General features: G+C 39.9%; 1 protein-coding gene across 4 annotated transcripts in view; it reads left to right on the top strand.

Moving 5' to 3' along the window:
* Positions 1-21,627, top strand: part of IGF2BP2 (insulin like growth factor 2 mRNA binding protein 2) — a 160,704-nt gene that overhangs the window by 102,766 nt on the left and 36,311 nt on the right. For 2 of the 4 annotated variants that reach the window (XM_032875579.1, XM_032875576.1), the window contains exons 3-6: positions 14,103-14,151; positions 15,330-15,381; positions 18,611-18,674; positions 20,869-21,141. In XM_032875579.1, the coding sequence (XP_032731470.1) occupies positions 14,103-14,151; positions 15,330-15,381; positions 18,611-18,674; positions 20,869-21,141 (438 nt within the window). Of the gene's footprint in view, positions 1-14,102; positions 14,152-15,329; positions 15,382-18,592; positions 18,675-20,868; positions 21,142-21,627 lie in introns of all 4 variants that reach the window. The other 2 variants (XM_032875578.1, XM_032875575.1) reach the window with 1 other exon arrangement.

Here is a 21,627-nt window from a genome sequence, read left to right as displayed (position 1 = left end):
TTCATTGTGAAACGGTTTCTTCAGTAAGTCAAGACATGCTGACGTACTTCTTGTCTGAAGGGGGAAAACACCACCTTTACATGAGTCAGGACACCCAATCACAGGACACCCAATCACAGGCTACTGTGCTAGGAGAATCTTCTGTATTTTTCAGTCAGCAGCTTATTGCATTGAGCTGATGAGCATAAACTAGAGTCAAAGAAACCGACTTGGTTGAGGACCAGTCAGTGTCTTCCATAAGCACATGTTCTTGAGTTGGAAGAGAGAAGATGGGATGGAGTGGGCCAGGAAAAAGAAGCCAGCTGTCAGCAACAAATGCTTCTGGTGAATTTGCTGATTGCTGAGCACCTGCTGTGTTTCCAGACACTGCTTGGGCTGAGAAGGGGGAAAAACATGAAAAAGACCCAGGTAGAAAGGAAGGAGGGGGACAGAGTTGTATGTTCTTTGGAAAACTAAAGAAAGCAATTATTTGAAATGGGTTGAAGGGGTGCTGGAGGGATGGCATAGCTGTGGGTGACCAGGCATGTGGCTCCCTTTGCCTTTACAAAGATGATTCTGTGTCTGCCATGCACCACACAAAGCAAACGTTTATATACTCGGATTATAACTTGTGTTGCATCGTGTTTATGGGTATCATTTATCTTGGCTCAAATTATGATGTGTAAATACGTGTTTTTACCCTGGTTAGTCTTAATTACAGATAATGAGTTGAGGGCCTTGTAAAGAGTAACTAATCACTTCTGTAGAAACACAGTTTGGTTTTGTTAACTGGAGTCTTCATCACAGCAGAATTAAAAACATTAAAGAAAATCTTTTCAGTTCTTAACTCTGTTTAGATCTTAAAAAGCGAGAATTTGGTGTGCAGATTTTTGGTTCACTTTACTTTTGGTAAGACTCAGCCTTACCTCTCAAAATCTCACTGTCCTGAATCCAAATGCATGTCTGTACTTTGGCACACATAAATGTCCTAAGCTTCTCAGGACTTCATCCGCATGTCTGGGATCCACTCCACCTTTCCCCATACACCAGTCTGTATCTGGGAGAGGTTCTCAAACTTTATCATGAGGCTTAGCACAGCCCTGGTTGAAGCCAGTGGTAACTAAGCAAAACTGCCAGGCAGATCGGATCCCCCTCAGGTCTTGGCAGGTGTGTCCACCTCCCAGCCCTTGCCAGGAAAGCCTGAATGTCAACCAGGAGTCAGCTGACCTGGTGAAGTGCTCTACTAGGTAAAGCCTTTATCCCTCTCTCCCCACCCCACCCCATTCCAGCTAAGGGGATTTACATGTAAGCAAATTCTTTTGAGGAGCAAAGAGTGAGCTGCAATGGTGAAGTTTCCAAAATAACCCTTCCTGGAGGTGGTGTTTTTGGTCAGAGTCTCCAATGAGGTTGACACTGAGAGAGAAAGGCTAGAAGCCCATTCCTAGGACCCATTTTCCTAGAATTTGCCTGAAAGTGCACATCTTATCCAAAATTCATTGAACGGAAATCTGTACATGAAGTGTAAATTTTGCTATTGGTGAATTGACAATTCCAAAGTGACATTGTAAGAACAAAGATTTAAACTTGCTGAACCTACACCAAAAATACAAGGCAGGGGACTCATCAACTCCTCAGTTTATTTATCTGAAAAATGGGGATAACAATGTCTACTTCCTATGGGAGTGGTAAGGCTTAAATGAGATGCTTAGTATACATGAATGCAAGTAGTAGTGGTGGTTTGGGGAAAGCTTCCTGCTAAAAACACTGTGATATATGTTTTGGGTGAAATCTCTGAAAACTTTATGAGACTTCATTAATAAAATAACTTGGATGGGGAAGAGATAGTGTTCAGGGAAACACATGGAGAAGTTCTGGTAGCACCAGAGTTAAAACTGTTTCTTTGTCATGTCACAAAATGAATTAAGGAGGATAATGATAGATGGGAAAGTTGATACTATCTGTAGGGAATTGTATACAAACCTTGATAAGAGTGGTCACACTTTTCCTGTAAGCATTTTTTATTTTCTTTTTAATTTTCTAAAGAAGTTATTGGCAAAGAAAAATATTGTTTTCCCCAAATTATTATTTAGATTTCTTTTGGTCTTCCTTCAGTTCAGATAGTTCTCCTATTTACCACTATTCTAGTTAAAGGAACCCCTTTGCCAAAAACTGAATATGAATTAAAAAAAGAGAAGGTTTTAAGTACTTCCTTTTTAAAGAGCTGAAATATTGAATCTCTTGAGAAATCTGGTTATCTGCTTTGCTTAAATAGTATATGGTCATTTCAGTCTATAAACTCAAGCGTGCTAATTCCTTTTCATTTTTTTTTTTTTAAGATTTTAATTTTAAGTAATCTCTACACCCACCTTGGGGCACAAACCCACAACCCTGAGATCAAGAGTTGCACGTTCTACCGACCAAGCCAGCCAGGTGCCCCCATACTGATTTCTTTTAACTGGAGATTATTTTAACCTTCCTCTTACACTTTCCAAAGGATTTGTAGAATCCTGCAATTGGAATGAAACTTAATGGTCTTTTAATGCGAATTATACTCACTGTACCCCTTCCCCATAGGGGAATTACTTCACCATCTTGCCCAGGCGTGGCTGGTCTTCTCATGAACATCTAATTATCATAAGTCATCCCCTTGACTTTTCTCTTTTGCCTTCTCCTTCTTTCAGCAACAATTAAGAATCCCTGGTGCTTTCCTCAAAAGGGAAATCTGGAATTGTGTTAGCAACTTCTTAAAAAGTCAAGGCCTTTTTATAAGCTAGTAGACGGAGAGGGTGTAGGAGGTTACATAAGTTACAAAGTCTTGGGCTACTGTTTTATCATATTCACTGATGTCTTTTCTGTCACATTCAAGCAACGGATTTTCATGAGCTCCTGGCCCTGAATGTGCAGGAAGCTTGAGCATGTTAGGGCTGCTTGGGAATTTTTGGTTTTGTGGACATGAATTTATAGAGCAAAGGAAGTTACCAGTTAACTGAACTTCTCCTGGCTCAAAACCCTTTGCAGTAGGTTACCACAATAATATCTGATTTAATCCTCATGATTTGGCCCATAGTACTTACTAATATTCACAAAGACTTTGATCACATAATTTTTCTTCCTAAAAAATCAGAAAACCTTTTTGTTCATTTTCAGCAATTTATATATTGATAACATTAAGTTTTCTAATAACTGTTATAATACATTTATTTTAGATCCCATGGAGGCAAAGGCAATTGTTCTTAATTTTGTAAAAAAGAAAGTGACTAAATAATTTAAGTTGACCCCTAATCATTTTTTGTGCCCTGCCTGTGTGTGTGTGTGTGTGTGTGTGTACATGTGTGTGACAGAGAGAGAGGCAGACAAAGGGGGATTTGGAGTTGGGATTTAAATGACAGTTGGCTTGAGGATTGGACTTGGCTAGCACCGGTGATTCATTTGCTTCCCAGGACCTAGGTCCTGGTCCAATTTAGCACAGAATATCCCTTGTACAGACTATGCAGAAGTTTTAAGTTTAAGGTTTTTAAAAATTTTATTTAAATTCAACTAATTAACATACAATGCATTATTTGTTTCAGGGGTACAGGTCTGTGATTCATCAGTCTTATATAACACCCAACGCTCATTACAACACATACCCTCCCCAGTGTCCATCTCCCACTTACTCCACCCCTTCATTCCCTTCCCCTCCAGCAACCCTCAGTTTGTTTCCTGTGATTAAGAGGCTTTTATGGTTTGTTTCCCTCTCTGGTTTCATGTTGTTTCATTTTCTCCTCTCTTCCCCTATGATCTTCTGCCTTGTTTTTCTTAAATTCCACTTATCGGGAGATCATATGATAATTACCTTTCTCTGATTGACTTATTTTGCTTAGAATAACCCTCTAGTTCCATCCACATCATTGCACATGGCAAGATTTCATTTCTTGATGGCTGTATAATACTCCATTGTGTGTATGCCATATCTTCTTTATCTATTCATCTTTTTAAAATTTTTTTTTATTTATTTTCAGTGTAACAGTATTCGTTGTTTTTGCACCACACCTAGTGCTCCATGCAATCCATGCCCTCCCTAATACCCACCACCTGGTTCCCCCAACCTCCCACTCCCCACCCCTTCAAAACCCTCAGATTGTTTTTCAGAGTCCATAGTCTCTCATGGTTCCCCTCCCCTTCCAATTTCCCTCAACTCCCTTCTCCTCTCCATCTCCCCTTGTCCTCCATGTTATTTGTTATGCTCCACAAATAAGTGAAACCATATGATAATTGACTCTCTCTGCTTGACTTATTTCACTAAGCATAATCTCTTCCAGTCCCGTCCATGTTGATACAAAAGTTGGGTATTCACCCTTTCTGATGGAGGCATAATACTCCATAGTGTATATGGACCACATCTTCCTTATCCATTCGTCCGTTGAAGGGCATCTTGGTTCTTTCCACAGTTTGGCGACTGTGGCCATTGCTGCTATAAACATTGGGGTACAGATGGCCCTTCTTTTCACTACATCTGTATCTTTGGAGTAAATACCCAGTAGTGTAATTGCAGGGTCATAGGGAAGCTCTATTTTTAATTTCTTGAGGAATCTCCACACTGTTCTCCAAAGTGGCTGCACCAACTTGCATTCCCACCAACAGTGTAAGAGGGTTTCCCTTTCTCCACATCCTCTCCAACACACGTTGTTTCCTGTCTTGCTAATTTGGGCCATTCTAACTGGTGTAAGGTGGTATCTCAATGTGGTTTTGATTTGAATCTCCCTGATGGCTAGTGATGATGAACATTTTTTCATGTGTCTGATAGCCATTTGTATGTCTTCATTGGAGAAGTGTCTGTTCATATCTTCTGCCCATTTTTTGATATGATTATCTGTTTTGTGTGTGTTGAGTTTGAGGAGTTCTTTATAGATCCTGGATATCAACCTTTTGTCTGTACTGTCATTTGCAAATATCTTCTCCCATTCCGTGGGTTGCCTCTTTGTTTTGTTGACTGTTTCCTTTGCTGTGCAGAAGCTTTTGATTTTGATGAAGTCCCAAAAGTTCATTTTCGCTTTTGTTTCCGTTGCCTTTGGAGACATATCTTGAAAGAAGTTGCTGTAGCTGATATCAAAGAGGTTACTACCTATGTTCTCCTCTAGGATTCTGATGGATTCCTGTCTCACGTTGAGGTCTTTTATCCATTTCGAGTTTATCTTTGTGTATGGTGTAAGAGAATGGTCGAGTTTCATTCTTCTACATATAGCTGTCCAGTTTTCCCATATCCATTCATCTCTTGATGGACATCTGGGCTTTTTCCATAGTTTGGCTATTGTGGACAGTGCTTCTATAAACATTGGAGTGCAGGTACCACTTCAGATGACTACATTTGTATTTTGGGGGTAAGTAGTACAATTGCTGGGTCATAGGGTAGCTCTATTTTCAACTTTTTGAGGAACCTCCATACTGTTTTCCAGAGTGGCTGCACCAGCTTGCATTCCAACCAAGAGTGTAGGAGGGTTCCCCTTTCTCCACATCTTTGTCAACATCTGTCATTTCCTGACTTGTTAATTTTATCCATTCTAACTGGTGTGAGGTGGTAGGTATCTCATTATGGTTTTGATTTGTATTTCCCTGATGCTGAGTGATGTTGAGCACTTTTTCATGTGTCTATTGGCCCTCTGGATGTCTTCTTTGCAGAAATGTCTGTTCATGCATTCTGCCCATTTCTTGATTGGTATAGTTGTTCTTGGGAGCTGATTTTTTAAAAAGAGTTATTAATTTATTTGACAAAGATAGATGACAAGTAGGCAGAGAGGCAGGCAGAGGGAGAGGGGGAAATAGGCTCTCCACTGAGCAGAGAGCCTGATGCTGCCCCGCATGATATCAGGATCCTGGGATCATGACCTGAGCTGAAAGCAGAGGCTTAACCCACTGAGCCACCCAGGTGCTCCTAGGAGTTGATTTTGATAAGTTCTTCATAGATTTTGGATCCTAGTCCTTTTATCTGATTTGGCATTTGCAAATATCTTCTCCCATTCTGTCGGTTGTCCTTTGGTTTTGTTGACTCTTTCCTTTGCTGTGCAAAAGCTTTTTATCTTGATGAAGTCCCAATTAAGTCTAAGTTTTAAACACATACTAATGAGTGCGTGGGATACAGTGGAATCTGACTGTGGCACTATCTGGTGCGGCAGGGCAACACAAGAACCATGTGGTTTTAGTCTTGGCTCTGCCACAGTCCTTGGAGTTGGTTAATGTACTTGCCACTCTTTACAGATAATGCACATTTCATGGTGCTCTAATTTCCCTCCAGAGCGAGGACTGTGTGTCATCTGATGGCATCCAGAATGGCTGTGGAAACAGATGGGACCTAGTTAGGTAGACTCCCTCATTGAACCCCAAAGGACTCTTTTGTAGGACCCTCTTTACTTCCTAGATTGCCTCTCTTGCCCACAGTTTACCTGGGGATCCTCCAGTCCATAGACGGCCTAATTTTCAAATGGAACCTGAGAGCTCATGAGCTGCGTTCCCATAGTTTGTTAATTTTGTTCTCCATTCAAGCCATCATCATGGTCAAGGCTTGGGCTAGAGTTCCCAAGGCGCTGATTAGCTAATTCCCATATACCTGAAGAACTATGCCATCATCCTCTGCTCATGCAAGCATGTATTTTACATTTTTTTTACCCCTAAATACAGGCAAAATGGTTCTTCAGAATCATAGCAATTCCATGACAATTGAATATGACTGTATTTCCCCACATGGTTGTCCACTTACTTTAAGCAACAAATTCTGCCATACAAAATAATTCCTGTTGGATAATTGAAATTCCTAACAATGGACATCTTGTTTATCTGAAATTCACTCTAGTTGGAACTTTCTATCTCCTCTGGGCATCTACAGTACAAAGATAATAACATTCATAAAAAGTAGTCTGAGGCACTTAGATGTTGAAAAGTTCCATATACTGTCAATTAAGTCAGTTAGAATTAGATTAATTGAGGTTAAGTGTATTTGTTTTCGAGTTCCTTAAGATTTGATAGTCTAGACGTGTCTACTACAGTCACCGATTAACCAGAATATAAAATCAAAGTAGCCAAGTCCCGCAGCCCATTCCTGAGATGTCTGTACAACTGACTGTCTTCCCCCTTTCCTGGTAGTGTGGAAGCTGAGCTTCTTTCCTTTTCTCATCCAAAATGCTTACCTTCCTTGAATTTTGAGAGTGGGTAATTCTAAATTCCTAAATCCTAAAGCCACTGGGAAAGAACCTGTGTATCTCCATTAAAAGGCACTCTCTGCTTGACTATAGGTGTTACTCTGCTTTCGATTAAAATGAAAAAGAAAAAAATCAAAACTGTGCTTCTGACTGCCCTCTTCACTCTTGTCCATTTATCCCCCTCAGTTGTTGGATCTCTTTATTCTCTTTAAATCTAGAGCAGTCTACAGTTTTTGAATTTTTTTTTTTAATTACCTTGACATTTTGAAGAGTCCAGACTAGTTGTCTTATAGAAAATTTTACATCGTTTCTTTGCATTGCTCTTCTCTCCTGTAGTATTGTTTTTGTCTTTTGTTTTTGTTTTTGCTGTGGTGAAACGTACATAACAAGGTTTGCCATTTTAACCATTTTTAAGTGTGCTGTTCAGCAGCAGTAAGCCCACTGGCAGTGTTGTACAACCATTACCACTATATATTTTCATCATCCCAAATAGAAACTATGTACCAATAAAGAGTAACTCCCCATTTCCCCTTCCCTTAATCCACTGATCCAGATCTAATTAACCTGACCGGTATAAGTCTGAGTGGATTCTCTGAAGTTTGGAGATATATCCAAAACATTCCTTCATGTGAAAAAGTTATAAGAAAATAAATATAAGACCTTAACAGATTAACTTTAGTATGTGTACTGCCCAGGTGAGCACACTAACAGATTAACTTTAATAAGCAGTGCAGAGGGATGCCTGGGTGGCTCAGTCAGTTAATCGTCTGCCTTTGGCTCAGGTCATGAATTAAAGGCTCTGGGATTGAGCCCCACATCAGGCTCCCTGCTCAGTGAGGCGTCTGCTTCTCCCTCTCCTTCTGCCCATCCCCCAGTTCGTGCTCTCTCTCTCTCTCTTTTTCTCTCTCTCTCAAATAAATAAAATCTTTTAAAACATAAAAATCAGTGCAGAGCATAAAATTTTGATATGTGCTACAACATGGATGAGCCTTGAAAATATCATGTGAACTGTTATAAGCCAAACAGAAAAGGACAAATATTTTATGATTCCATTTACAGAGGTGTCTGTAATAGGCAAATTCTTTATTCTTATATTTGAGGTAGACTGATGAAAACATTGAAGGCATGCATAAACTGCAGATGTAACCAGTTGCTTTTGATAAAGGGATAAGTGCACAAAGTCTGGGCAGTTTGGTGTGACAAGAGAAAGAGATGAGGGAGGCAGTAACAGGGTCATGAAAGGGAATTTGGATGTGTTGACAGGGAGTCAAAAAAGGCAGGAGTAACCAGTCATAGTTGTGTTTTAGAAAGTCTTTGGCAGCCAGGGAGGGATGGATGGGAGAGGAGGGAGTATAGGTGGAAGACGGGCCAACTGGGAGATTGCTGTAATGCTTCTGGGCAGTGAGGATGAGAGATGTCATTACATAGATTTAGAGAAGCTTGATTTCTTTTTTAAACTAAAGGAACTGAGGGACACCTGGGTGTCTCAGTGGGTTAAGCCTCTGTCTTCAGCTCGGGTCATTATCTCAGGGTCCTGGGATCAAGTCCCGCATCGGGCTCTCTGCTTGGCATGGAGCCTGCTTCCTCCTCTCTCTCTCTCTGCCTGTCTCTCTGCCAACTTGTGATCTCTCTGTGTCAAATAAATAAATAAAATATTTAAAAAAAAAAAAAAAGGAACTGAGATTATTCCCTTTTTTTTTTTTAAGGAATAAAAAAAAATTATTTTCTTAAAACCAGTCCCTTTCCTGGGGCACTTCGGTGGCTCATTTGGTTAAGCATCTGTCTTCAGCTCAGGTCATGATCCTAGGGTCCTGGGATCAAGCCCCATGTTGGGCTCCCTGCTCAGCTGGGAGCCTGCTTCTTCCCCTACTCCCCTCCTCCTGCCCTGCTCATGCTTTCTCTCTCTCTCTCTCTCTCTCTCTCTCAAATAAATAAATAAATAAAATTCTTTAAAAAAAAAAAAAAACTAAAACTAAAACAAACCAAAACAAGCCTGAGTTACTGTGTACGTTTGGGTTTTTAAAGCAAGGCACACTTTTATGGATTTCAGAGAGAAAAAGATCTACATTTGCTGGTTGAATCTAAGCCAAACACTTTGTTTCTTTTTTAAAGGAAACAGGGAAAAGAACTCTTCCCTTTTCTCTTGACTACCTGGCAAAGGAGAAGTAAACAGTTGGCCTTCCTGGGTGGGATCAGGGGATCCACATGCAAGGCAGGCTACAGCCAGCAGGAGGAATGCTTTTCCCAGCCCTGGGGGTGCCATGTTCACCTTTTAGACTAGACACTGGGCTCTCTGCCGGTCAGGAGACTAGTTACTGGACAGGAGACTAGTAACTGGGAGACTGTCCTTGAGGAAATTACCTTCAGCAGAGGGTTGGTGGGGGGACATGACAGCCCCAGCAGAGAAATAATGACAGTGGAGTGAGCTGTTAGAAAAGCTGGAGTGCAGAGGAGACTGTTCTGCGTGGAGACGCCCTGGAAGCCTCTGCAGGTGTGCGCAGGGTTTGAAGGGCATGTGGAAGTCCCTCCCGGGGAGAGGGACACGGGCATCACCGGACACCGGCACAAGAGGGCACACCATCCAGATGGTGCTGTGCAAGCTAGCAGAACTCACGGGTCCTGATCATTCCTGATCCTGAAAGATAATGGCTTGGGATAATCTTCCCAGTTACCCAAGGATCAGTTTAATTGGTTCTCCAGTAGTGATCACCAGTTCCTTTTTTAGTTCTTGCTTCTTTTTCTTCCTTTCCATACTGAGTTAAGATTAGAGATGCCACACACTAGTTTTTTAGAGATTATTTCTCCTAGAATCCTAAATAAACATTGCAGTTGTTGAACTGATTGCTCGATGTGCATTCTTTTCATGAGTTATTACAGGGAAACATTAGTATTTTAGACCCATTTAGTTAGGATTTGGGGTAATTTGGACCAGGCCAAGTGTGACGGCTTACACATTAGGAACAGAGTTGGCTAAATAAATTAATATCCTGTGAAATAAGATTTGAAGAATGCTTAACCTAATTATGGAAGAAGTGAGCTGTTTGTTTTTATTCTTTCCTTTTTTTCTTTCTTTTTTTAATTTAGTAGGTTCTGGTGTATTTTTCAAGAATAAATCTTATGTATTCACTAAAGCAGCCTTAGTATGAGTTTTAATTGTTAATTTTCTAAAGCAAATAAGATGTGAATACATTCCCATTTTATTAAAAATGTAAGTGATAGAAGTAGCTAAAATAAAAAGTGTATGTCCCCCTTTTACCAACTGCTTCTAGCTACCTTTTTTAATGCATTTACAAACACATACATTTAATAACAGGTAGCCTGTTTGGGGTGCTTAAAAAACAGGATCAATCTAATCTATAATTAGCTCTCTTGCAACAATAAGCTCTCTTGCAACAATATGTCTTAGAGAGTTCCCTATGACCATGCCCATGTATTTACTTCATTTTTTTAAAGTAATCTCTACACCCAGTGTGGGGTTTGAACTCTCAACCCCGAGATCAAGAATCGGATGCTCTACTGACTGAGCCAGCTAGGTATCCCCACTTCATTCTTTTTAACAGTCATCTAATATTCCATCTTGTGACTATCCTATGATTTATTTAAAATTTGTTTTTATTTTCTCACCATAGCATATAACCTCCCCAATGTCCATCACCCAGCCACCCCATTCTTCCATCCCCTCTTCCTTCCAGCAACCCTCAGTTTGTTTCCTGAGATTAAGAGTCTCTTATGGGAAAAAAAAAAAAGTCTCTTGTGGTATGTCTCCCTCTCTGGTTTCATCTTGTTTCATTTCCCCCTCCCTTCCCCTATGATCCTGTGTCTTGTTTCTCAGATTCCTCATATCAGTGAGATCATATGAGAATTGTCTTTCTCTGACTTATTTATTTTGCTTAGCATAATACCCTCTAATTCCATCCACGTCATTGCAAATAGCAAGATTTCAGGGTTTTTTGACGGCTGCATAGTATTCCATTTTATATTTATATATCACATCTCCTTTATCCATTCATTGCTTGATGGACATCTGGACTCTTTCCATTGGCTATTTTGGACAGTGCTGCTATAAACATTGGGGTACATGTGCCCCTTCAGATCACATTTGTGTTGTTGGGGTAAGTACCTAGTAGTGCAGTTGCTGGATCATAGGGTAGCTCTATTTTCAACTTTTTGAGGAACCTCCATGCTGTTTTCCAGAGTGGAAAATGCAAGCACCAGCTTGCATTCCCAACAACAGTGTAGGAGGATTCCGCTTTCTCTGCATCCTCACCAACACCTGTTGTTTCCTGACTGGTTGATTTTAGCCATTCTGACTGGTGTGAGGTGGTATCTCACTGTGGTTTTGATTTGTATTTCCTTGATGCTAAGTGCTATTAAGCACTTTTTCATGTGTCTGTTGGCCATTTGGATATCTTCTTTGCAGAAATGTCTGTTCATGTGTTCTGCCCATCCTATGATTTATTTATTCCTTGCCCTGTTGGTGGATATTCAAATTGTTTGCCATCTTTGTCATAACAAACAATGCTATTGTAGCTGTCTTTTTTCAAATCTTTGTGTTCATGCATGAGTTTCTTCCAATAAGACTTATACAACTAAATTCTTGGTTAGCATTCAGAGTCAATGTTTATATTTGGAGATAACAGAAAAAATTTTTTAAGAAAAATTCAATTTCTTGCAAATTCTGATGCCTTTTCTATAAGTAGTTAGACTTGTGACATCTTCTGTGGAGCAATCCATGTAGCCACTACATGGGATGGTGTCAGCAGTTGTATTATGAACTATTGCCAAGGGCAGTGTCAGAAAAGAGGTTTCATAGCATAGAGGTAGAAATGAATTCTAGGTTCATTTTCCTCCTTCCTACCCTGATAAAAGATTAGGGGTTCTATAGACTGGCTTGTATTGTCATTTAAGCAGTCCTATAGAAAGCATGAATGCATTCTCATTTTTAAAAAATAAGGCAGAAGTACTCTGTCGGCTCTAGAACATAGGGATGGCCCCCCTGCATTTAAAAACAATCTGAGAAAGCTGGAGCCCCCCCCCCCCCATTTACTTCATTGTTTGCTTCCATATTTCCTCTCTCTTTTCCTCTCTGCATGAATTGTAACATTGTTTTCAGGGGCTATTGCCCAGATTAAAGCCATGCAAAAAACATATGTTACTACTATTTGTTACCTCTGACACCAGAAGGAAAGAAAAATTAATGGGTACTTTGGCCATCACATCCCTTCTCTTGCAACCCCCTCCCAAATGGATATTTAGGAGAATCGAATGTCAAGTCTATCCATGAAAATGACCTCTCTAATATTTAAATGCTGATTTGTGGGGCACCTAGTGGCTTAGTCGTTAAGCACCAGCCTTCTGCACAGGTCATGATCCCAGGATCCTGGGATGGAGTGCCAGATCACTCTCCCACTCCCCCTGCTTGTGTGTGTGTGTGTTTTTTTTTTTTTTTCCTCTCTCTCTCTGTCAAATAAATAAGTAAAACCTTAAAAATAAATAAATAAGTGCTGATTTGTATTCCTTTCAGGATCTAACATGTTCTTAAAAGGTAGAAAAATTCGTGGGGTGCCTGAGTGGCTCAGTAGTTTAAGCCTCTGCCTTCCGCTCAGGTCATGATCTCAGGGTCCTGGGATTGAGCCCCATATCAGGCTCTCTGCTCAGCAGGGAGACTGCTTCCCTTTCTCTCTCTGCCTGCCTCTCTGCCTACTTGTGATCTCTGTCAAATAAATAAATAAAATCTTTAAAAAAAAAAAAAGGTAGAAAAATTCTTATCCTCCTATTTCTATTCTTTTCTCTATCTAATTTTAATGTTTACATAAAAACAAGAAACAATCGAAATCACTTAAAGTTATCAGAGCAGCAGGATGTCCCAGAAAAATAGAAAAATCCTCTGACTAGAAAGGCGGAAGTCCCAACAGTCCATCAGCAGGGGATGGGTTAAATGCACTTTGGTACATCCAGGTAGGAGAAAATAGAATGAGGAAAAATAGTTGCTTTCTCCCAACATGGGAAGATCAGCAGGATATTACAACAGTGAAAAAAAAAAACAATATGCAGAGAGTTTGTAGAATATGCAAATATTTCTCTAAGGGAAAAGGAGAAATAAGAATTTATATTTTTATTCGTGTTTATTTGCATGAAGAAATGGAAGGATACACAAGTAATAAGTAAAAGTATTTTCTTCTGGTGAGGGAAAGGGGTACATGGGAGTAAGTCTTTTCCTAGTCTACCTTTTTATAGTGTTCTAATTTTTGGATTATTACTATATTATTTAAAGATAAAAGTAATTTTTGAGAGGAAGTTTTGCATTATTAGGTACGGTGTGAGCTAAATCTGATCTTGGTGAAGCCCACTCTACATGTGACTTGACCTGTCATGTTTGAGCCTAGGTACCTTTTGGGGTGGGGTCAGTTGCCGGGCTATATGTTTTGGGGAGGAAGGTAGTAAATTCTGTAGTTAGAATCTCTATGACAATTTAAGTTCTAACCACTTTGGCAAGAAGTTGAAAAGGCATGTCTGTGTTTAAACTGTTTCTTTTTTTTTTTTTTTTAAGATTTTATTTATTTATTTGACAGAGATCACATAGTAGGCAGAGATAGAGAGGGAAGCAGGCTCCCTGCCGAGCAAAGAGCCTGATGTGGGGCTTGATCCCAGAACTCTGGGATCATGACCTGAGCAGAAGGCAGAGGCTTTAACCCACTGAGCCACCCAGGTGCCCCTAAACTGTTTCTTTAGCATATTCAGACTTGCTGGGCTTATTCTTCACTTTTTTCCCCCCAAGTAATTGACACCCTTAAAACATGATGCTCATGAGTCACAGCTGGAATCTCTTGCCAATGCCTCCGTAAGCCCCCTGAGAAGGTGAACTCAAACTCTGGTCTTAAGCCTGTTTTTATTGCTTGTTGAAGTCTGTCCTAGAGAGAGTGCTACAGTCTGAGCTTTCGTTTTTTACAGGAGCAGAAAAATTCAGATCCGAAACATCCCTCCTCACCTGCAGTGGGAGGTAAGCCCGTGTCACCTGTGTGTTTACCATCTCCCTGCTCTCTGTCCTCACCTTGCTTTTTAATAGGCCAGCAAAACCTCTCTCCATCTGTTAGTTCTGTGAGGAATTAGAGGTCCTCAAGGTCTTTCCCACAAGGCCGATGGGTCCTCTCTCTCCCTTTTTCAGTACCCTTATGTATATGATCTGTTATAACACTAGGTTTGTGTTTGTCCTTCTCATGGTGAAAGATGTACGCTTTGAGCCCTCCTGCTCTGTCTTCTCGAGCACCAGGCACCGACAAACTGAAACAAAATGTGTACCTGGTTGGTGATTTTTATCTAATGATTTTGTGAACGATTTTTGCCTTTCCAAATTATGATTTTGGAAAAAAAATAAAATCAGTGGAAACTCAATAAAAATAGAAGTTTGTTAGTTTGAATAGGTTTTTCTTTTTAATTAGTCTTGCTATGAGTAGTGGGTAAGATACAGTTTCAGAATTGTAAAACTTTTTATAAAACAGCAACGTTAAAATCAAGAAGATAAAATTCAAAGAGTGGCTTGCATTATTTAAAAACAAACTGCCCAAATGTTTATTTCCAACTCAAAATCAAAACAGCCTTGAAGGAAACAATGTTTTGTCTAATATTTTTATTACTTAAAAAAAACTAATCTTTATTATGAAACATTTCAAACATGTATATCCTATTGCTTTGTAAAAATTAGGAGATTCCATATGTTATATGTTAATTTAAAAATAAGTAAATAAATAGATAGATAAGGAGATTCCCTAGAGAGAGACAGAAGGAAGAATGGTTAAAACTTTCAAGAAGGACAAGTGAGCCTTGTATTTTATTCTGCTTTTCATTTCAAAAGCTGTATGTTCCAACTGTCATGATGAATGGGTTTGTTAACAGTTACTAAGACTGAAATTCTGCTATGTCACCTCAGTGAAAAGATTACTTAAGAGTCAATAAGCAAATGCAAGTATCATGTATTTGTTCAGTTCTGTTTTGTTGCAAGACCTGAAATACCAATTTAATTAGATTATTGCCATAACTGTCCTTGTTTTGTTTTAGTTCATTTGCTGGAAGTTATCACTATACCTTTTGTGTGTGTGTGTGTGTGTGTGTGTGTGTGTGTGTGAATATGATCTTGTCTTCCCATTCTGACACTGAAGCTCTCTTTCTTTCTTTTTTCAGGTGCTGGATGGACTTTTGGCTCAGTATGGGACAGTGGAGAATGTAGAACAAGGTAATAAGTGAGGAAATTAGCCTATTGAATTTTGATAGGGATTATTATCTGTTATTTCTTATAGGCTGGGCCAGCTCCAAGGAGAAATAGTAAATTCAAATTCCTTTGGAACAAGCTTCCTCGTATATGAGAGATATTCAGATCTTTTTATCCATATCTATATAATTTATTTTTTCAGGGACTAGGATTTTCAGGTTGTTTTTTTAATACTCTGTTAATGTGCTGAAGCAGTAGGCAAACACTGTCAGGCCAGGGTAAGCTTAATTCACTTGGAAGTAACTGAATTTATGCTCTTACAGTTTTCCTCTTCCTGGCTGAGAACAACAGATCCCTAATGTCTCAGTGGTTCTCAAGGAATAGGACTCCTACACCAGAATCTCCCACACTGCTTATGAAAATGCAGACTCTTAGGGCTCACCATAGACCTAGAAAGTAAAACTCTTAGGGGCAAGAGTTCATGAATCTTTACTTTAAACAAGCACCCCCAAGTGATTTTTGTGTATACTCAAGTTTGAGAGCCACAGGCTTAGGAACAGTGTTGGAAATCCACAGAAAATACTCTTCTTTCTACCATTCGCATCTCATCTAAAACATGAAATGCTAGATTTTAAAAAGAAAAAAAAGGTACATTTTTAAAGAAGCTGGTATCTTATATGGCTCTTTAAGTGTCCCAGAAAAGTAGATTCCAGGCTTTTGATGTGACAGGCTATAACATGTCATAAAGATTATTTTTCCTTTGGCCTAAAAAGCAGGATGTGAATTCAGTCATTTACTGACTATGGGCCCTTGGAAAAGTCACTTACCCTCCCTGACTCAGTTTCCACCTGTACAAAATGGGGAGAATAATTTGCATCCCTTCCATTTTACTGAGTAGTTGTGGCACCCAAAGAGAATATAAATATATGGAATCCTATATGATCTCAAGGGATTGTTGAGGTTCACTTGAAAATCATCACAGAGAACCCATTTTTTTTATATGCAATCTGTTCTATCTGCCAGTGTAATAATCATTTTAAAGCAGTAAGTACTCAGATGTTCTCCATTCCATGAGTATTAAAAATATTATTATTCAATTTCATGCTGCTGACCGCCCACGCCCAAAGGTGAAGGGAAGGAGCTCAGAAAGAAGATACGATTTAGAAGGATTCTCTTTCTCAGTTCTTGGTATTTCCCTCAACATGGAAAAGAAGACACTCTAATAAGGATTGGGTGTGGTAGGCAAGACGGCCTCACAGACATGAACCTGTAAAAGTTACTAGCTAAGTCATGTTATAAATTCAGGACAATGCCAGGCAAGGAAGAATTATTCCAGGTCCCTGGGGGAGTTTACAATTCCTAGTGCACCTGTGCCCCAGAGACCACCCAGTTTCTGGCTGCCTCACAACTACAGGATGGAAGTGTTAGGCTTTTGTTTTGTTTTGTTTTGTTTTGTTTCATAGGTGACTCCTGATTCAGCAGGGAAACATTTTCAGTAGAGTTTTAAGAAACTTTTAGAGCTTTTATGTCCAGTGAAATAAATTATTTGAATGGAGCTCAGTTCTTTCCAGAATCACAGAACTGTCTGATTTCCTGAAGACAAGTGTCTTTGAATAACAGAGAATATGACTAAGAAGTGAGAACAAAATCTGAGAATCTGAGAATCCTAGTGGATAGATTTATTCAGGAGGTTCAAACCCAGCCCTTTCTCCCTGTGTGGGAGTCGACAGCCTCTTCCGGAGCACTAGAAGGCAGCAAATAGGAACCCTGTGTACATTCTGTGTGTCAGCACTGAGAGAGGACAGTTACGGGCTGCTCACCCCGTTTGGCACTGTGAGGATTTCTCTGGGTAAGTGTGAATTAGAGGCAGCAAGAACACTCCAGGGCAGAGCTGGGCTGGGCTCAGCATTTATGACATGTAAATCTCAGTGGCAGCTCCTTCCCGAGGAGTGTGCATCCCTTCCTTGGGAAGGCTGCAGCGACTTTGAAGTTATTGGATAAACAGTATTTTTAACCATGGTCTTTAACCTCTTTGAGAGTCTTACAGAAATTACAAGCCAGAGAGATTCATATAGCCACAACTTTGAGTCTTGAGTAGGGGTGGGGTGTGAGTTTATGAAATTCCTGAAGCTCTAACAGGGATCCAGGATTAGGAATTCCTGCACTATAGGGTTTTAGTATTCCTTTGGAAAGCAGCTTTATCATGGTTTTCTTGAATTATCATTCACTTCTGTTGTTGTTAACTCCAAGCCTCCCAATAGCTTAAATGTTTAAAGGAAGGATCTGATTTAGTCATGGCTACTAGTTAGAGGAAGACCAGGATTAGGGGGTTAACTTTACTGGCTTGGACTGGGAAAGTTTTATCTTGCCTTCCGAGTTTATTTTTAACTCCTAACTTTAGAAGAAGAGGCAAGCAATTAGGAGCCAAGATAAGCCAGCTCACAAGAGATTGGTATTAGCCACTCTTAGAGTTTGTGTTCTTTCCTTCAGCCAAGTGAGTTAGTTATAATTGTCAGTTTTCTTTGTTTATTATACACAGTTACTAGATTTAACTCACAAAGTCATGGAACTCAGTCAAAGGGAAGCAGAAATATTATTAATTCAACTTTAGGAATGAATGAAGAATTAAAGTACTTGCTTATTATTTTATGCATATGTCCAGTTATTTAAAAATAAATGCAGACATAACAATTAAAACTCATACCTTGCTGGTAGTACAGTAAATTGACATAAACTTCTAGGAAAATAATCTGAAAATATGCATTAGGCATTATGTTCTGTTACCCAGTTATTTTTCTTCTGTGATTTTATCCTAAAAAAGTAATTCAGAAGAGAACACAGATCAGATGGTTTTGCAGTAAAGGTAATTTTTAGCAATACTACTTAGAATAGTAGGTATTGGGAATAACCCATATGTCAACAATTGAGGAATGGTTAGGCAAAAATCATGGCACATTTACTTGCTAAAATTTTATGTAACCTTAGAAATGAAAAATACAAATAATGTGCATAGACATAGGCACATGCAATAGTATTTATAAGTGAAACTATAGCTTTGAGTTTTATATACAATTGATAACAAATGTGTATATACAGTTGATTAATATGAATGCACACGAATAAAGATAGAGATTCGAATGACTGGAGTTAGGGTGATGAGTTTTTTGTGCATTCTTCTCTAAAGTTTGTTTACGTTGAGCCAGAGGGTGACAGCTTTTTTTCTATGACAGTATAGTTTTTGCTTCTTTCCTAGTCAACACAGACACAGAAACTGCCGTTGTCAACGTCACATATGCAACAAGAGAAGAAGCAAAAATGTAAGTGGATTTGGGCTACTTTCCTTTTAAATTTGGGGACGGTTGTCTTTGATTCCCAAAAGATGCAAACTTTTGGCACAGCCAAGGAGCCCCAGGGCATCTTGCTTCCTTTGACAAGTCAGTGGAGCAGGGCATTTGTACTGGGATGTCTGTTGGTGGGTGGTAGGGAGACTTTATCTTGAAAAATGTTGAGCCTTGGCATCAAAACCAAGGTGGGTGCTGTGTCTTGACGTGGTCAGGAACAGAGGCACCAGCTCTGTGAAACCGTGTTCCTCAGATTCTGCTTTGCCAACCACTGAGAGCTGTTTTACCTGGAGCTTCCCCGTGCACCATGAGGAAGAAGCACAAACCTATTTCTGCCACAGTTGGTGAAGAGATTAACATCCATTTTTCCTGTGTGTAATGTTAAAAAATGGGGATCCATTTTGATGACACCAAGAGCAGGGATAATTGTCCGGGAGTGGTTAGTCAAAGATCACCTGGTTTGGGTTCTCTTTTCCCAACTTCCATTTACTTTCTAGTCCCCATTCATGACTACGTTGCTTTCAGTGATAGTTTATTTTGCAGTCGGCAATGAATGGTCATGGGATTGAATTTTTAACAACAACAAAATGAAACAAAACAAAGCCAAGTTCCTTTCTGTAGAAGGTCCTTAAAGTGAAATGCCTGTCAGGTCATTGTAACTAGAATTATGGTCAGACATGGTCCTGTTTCATGGATGTGGCGTAACCTTGGTTGTACATCCCAAAATTATAGTTTTACTTATTTTTCAAGGTGTCAACACACATGAAGACATATTTAACCCATCCTCATACCACGAGTCTTAAAAAAGTTCATTTTGCATTGAAAAAGGCAATAGATCACTTGCTGTGGACTTTAGCCACACATAGATAAGCAGGATGCATACCAGCAACTCACCATCATAGCTTGTGTCCAGCTGCCACTTAGCCAGGGCTGCCATACACAATATGACTTTGTTGCTTTTATGGAATTCAAAGGTACTGCTTTGTAATAAATTCACAAACCCCTAAACATTAACCTAGTAGAATAAGGTTATTGTTTTCACATGCTGTAAAAAATTTGTGAAAAAATTGTGCCACTTCCTGTATAATTATAAAAATGGGGTAGTGGGATGTTGTGTATTTCGTATCAAATTAATAAATAATTTTCAGTGATACTTTTTGTTTTCGAGGACTCAAGGAAACAAACGCTCTCTTAGCTGCTGCAGGATAGTAAGTGTTGAAACCTTTCCAGAAGCACACTGGGCAGTAGTTAACAATTAGACTTCTGCATATACTCTCTGACCCAGCAATTCCATTAGGAGTCTGTTCTGTGTGCAGTTGGAGTTGCAGAAATGCCCATGGCAACACTGTACATAATAATAAAAGATTGGACATATATACATAGATACCTATGTATCTGTATCTAACAATAGGGAATGAGTTGCAAAAACGATGATAAGTCAGTAAAATGTTAAACAGCCAGTAAAAACTAAATTACAGGGACGCCTGGATGGCTCAGTTGGTTAAGCCTCTGCCTTTTGACTCGGGGCAGGATCCCAGGGTTCTGGAATGAGTCCCACATCCGGCTCCTTGCTCAGCGGGGAGTCTGGTTCTCTCTCTGCCTGCTCTTCCCTCTGCTTGTACTCTCTCTCTCACACAAATAAATAAATAAAATCTTAAAAAACAACTAAATTACAGGACATTTAATGACTTGGAAAACAATTAGAGTATTAACTCTTTTTTAAAGATTAGAAAATATTATACACACTATTAATCCATGTTTATAAATGATAATATTTAAGAAAAGAAAGGTACAGGGTGGACTAGAATTTTTTTTCTCATTTGTGCATATCTATTTCTGAATTTTCAATAATAAATATGTATTATGATCAAAATGAGAAAAAAATGACTCCTAATTTTATACCATATTTATAAAGAGTTTTTGATGAGGGGGATACAGCCTTGGGTGGTGAAAAAAGGCAGAATGCATAGTTGTATATCAGGTGGGACCAGGCCTGTACGTTATAGTTTGTGTTTAATTGTTACGCTCTGAGGGAGTAGAGCTGGCATCTGCCTTGATCATCGCTGTATCCTCGGGGAGGATTACCTAGTAAACCAGACTGTCTCCTGGCCTCAGGGTCCTCTTTGACGTCACTCTCTAACAAAGCTCGCCTGCTCCTGCTGCATTTCAGAGCCATCGAGAAGCTAAGCGGGCATCAGTTTGAGAACTACTCCTTCAAGATTTCCTACATCCCGGATGAAGAGGTGAGCTCCCCTTCGCCCCCTCAGCGAGCCCAGCGTGGGGACCACTCTTCCCGGGAGCAAGGCCACGCCCCTGGGGGCTCTTCTCAGGCCAGACAGATTGATTTCCCGCTGCGGATCCTGGTCCCCACCCAGTTTGTTGGTGCCATCATCGGAAAGGAGGGCTTGACCATAAAGAACATCACTAAGCAGACCCAGTCCCGGTACGTGCCTCCGGGGCTTCCTTTGCTTCCTTCTGACAGGCCCCCTGAGTCCTGGTGGGGCCCAGTCATCCTCAGGTGGCTCTCGCTTGCATCAGCAGTGGGGGGGCGGGGGGGGTGCTGTGCTGTGTGGGATGGTGGCTTCTTAAAACAGAACTACTAACAAACTAACAAAGCTGAGGACTTTAATGCGCTTCCATCCAGTAGCCTAAAGGTCAGATCCTGAAATACTAAAGGTTCATAAAGAAGGTACTAATGACTTCCCAGCAGAGACTAGTCCTCGTACGCTTATTAATGCTTGTGAAAACATCAGTTTCTAAAACAGCAGAGATATGGGGCTGAGTTTTGTGGGATCCCAGAAACCACTTCTCGTAGTTCTTACCTCCTGTCTTGAGTTGGAGCCCTGAGTGGTAGTAGTTCTTTGAGATCTCTTAGGTGGTCTCATAAATAGCTACGTGAAAGAAGTGAGTGGGTCTGCTCTGTTGACCA

Source organism: Lontra canadensis, unplaced genomic scaffold, assembly GCF_010015895.1.
Source record: "Lontra canadensis isolate GAN:19392208 unplaced genomic scaffold, GSC_riverotter_1.0 scaffold56, whole genome shotgun sequence".
NCBI classification, from domain to species: domain Eukaryota; kingdom Metazoa; phylum Chordata; class Mammalia; order Carnivora; family Mustelidae; genus Lontra; species Lontra canadensis.
The sequence above is the reverse complement of the archived record's forward strand: the minus strand, read 5'-3'. Positions and strand labels throughout refer to the sequence as shown.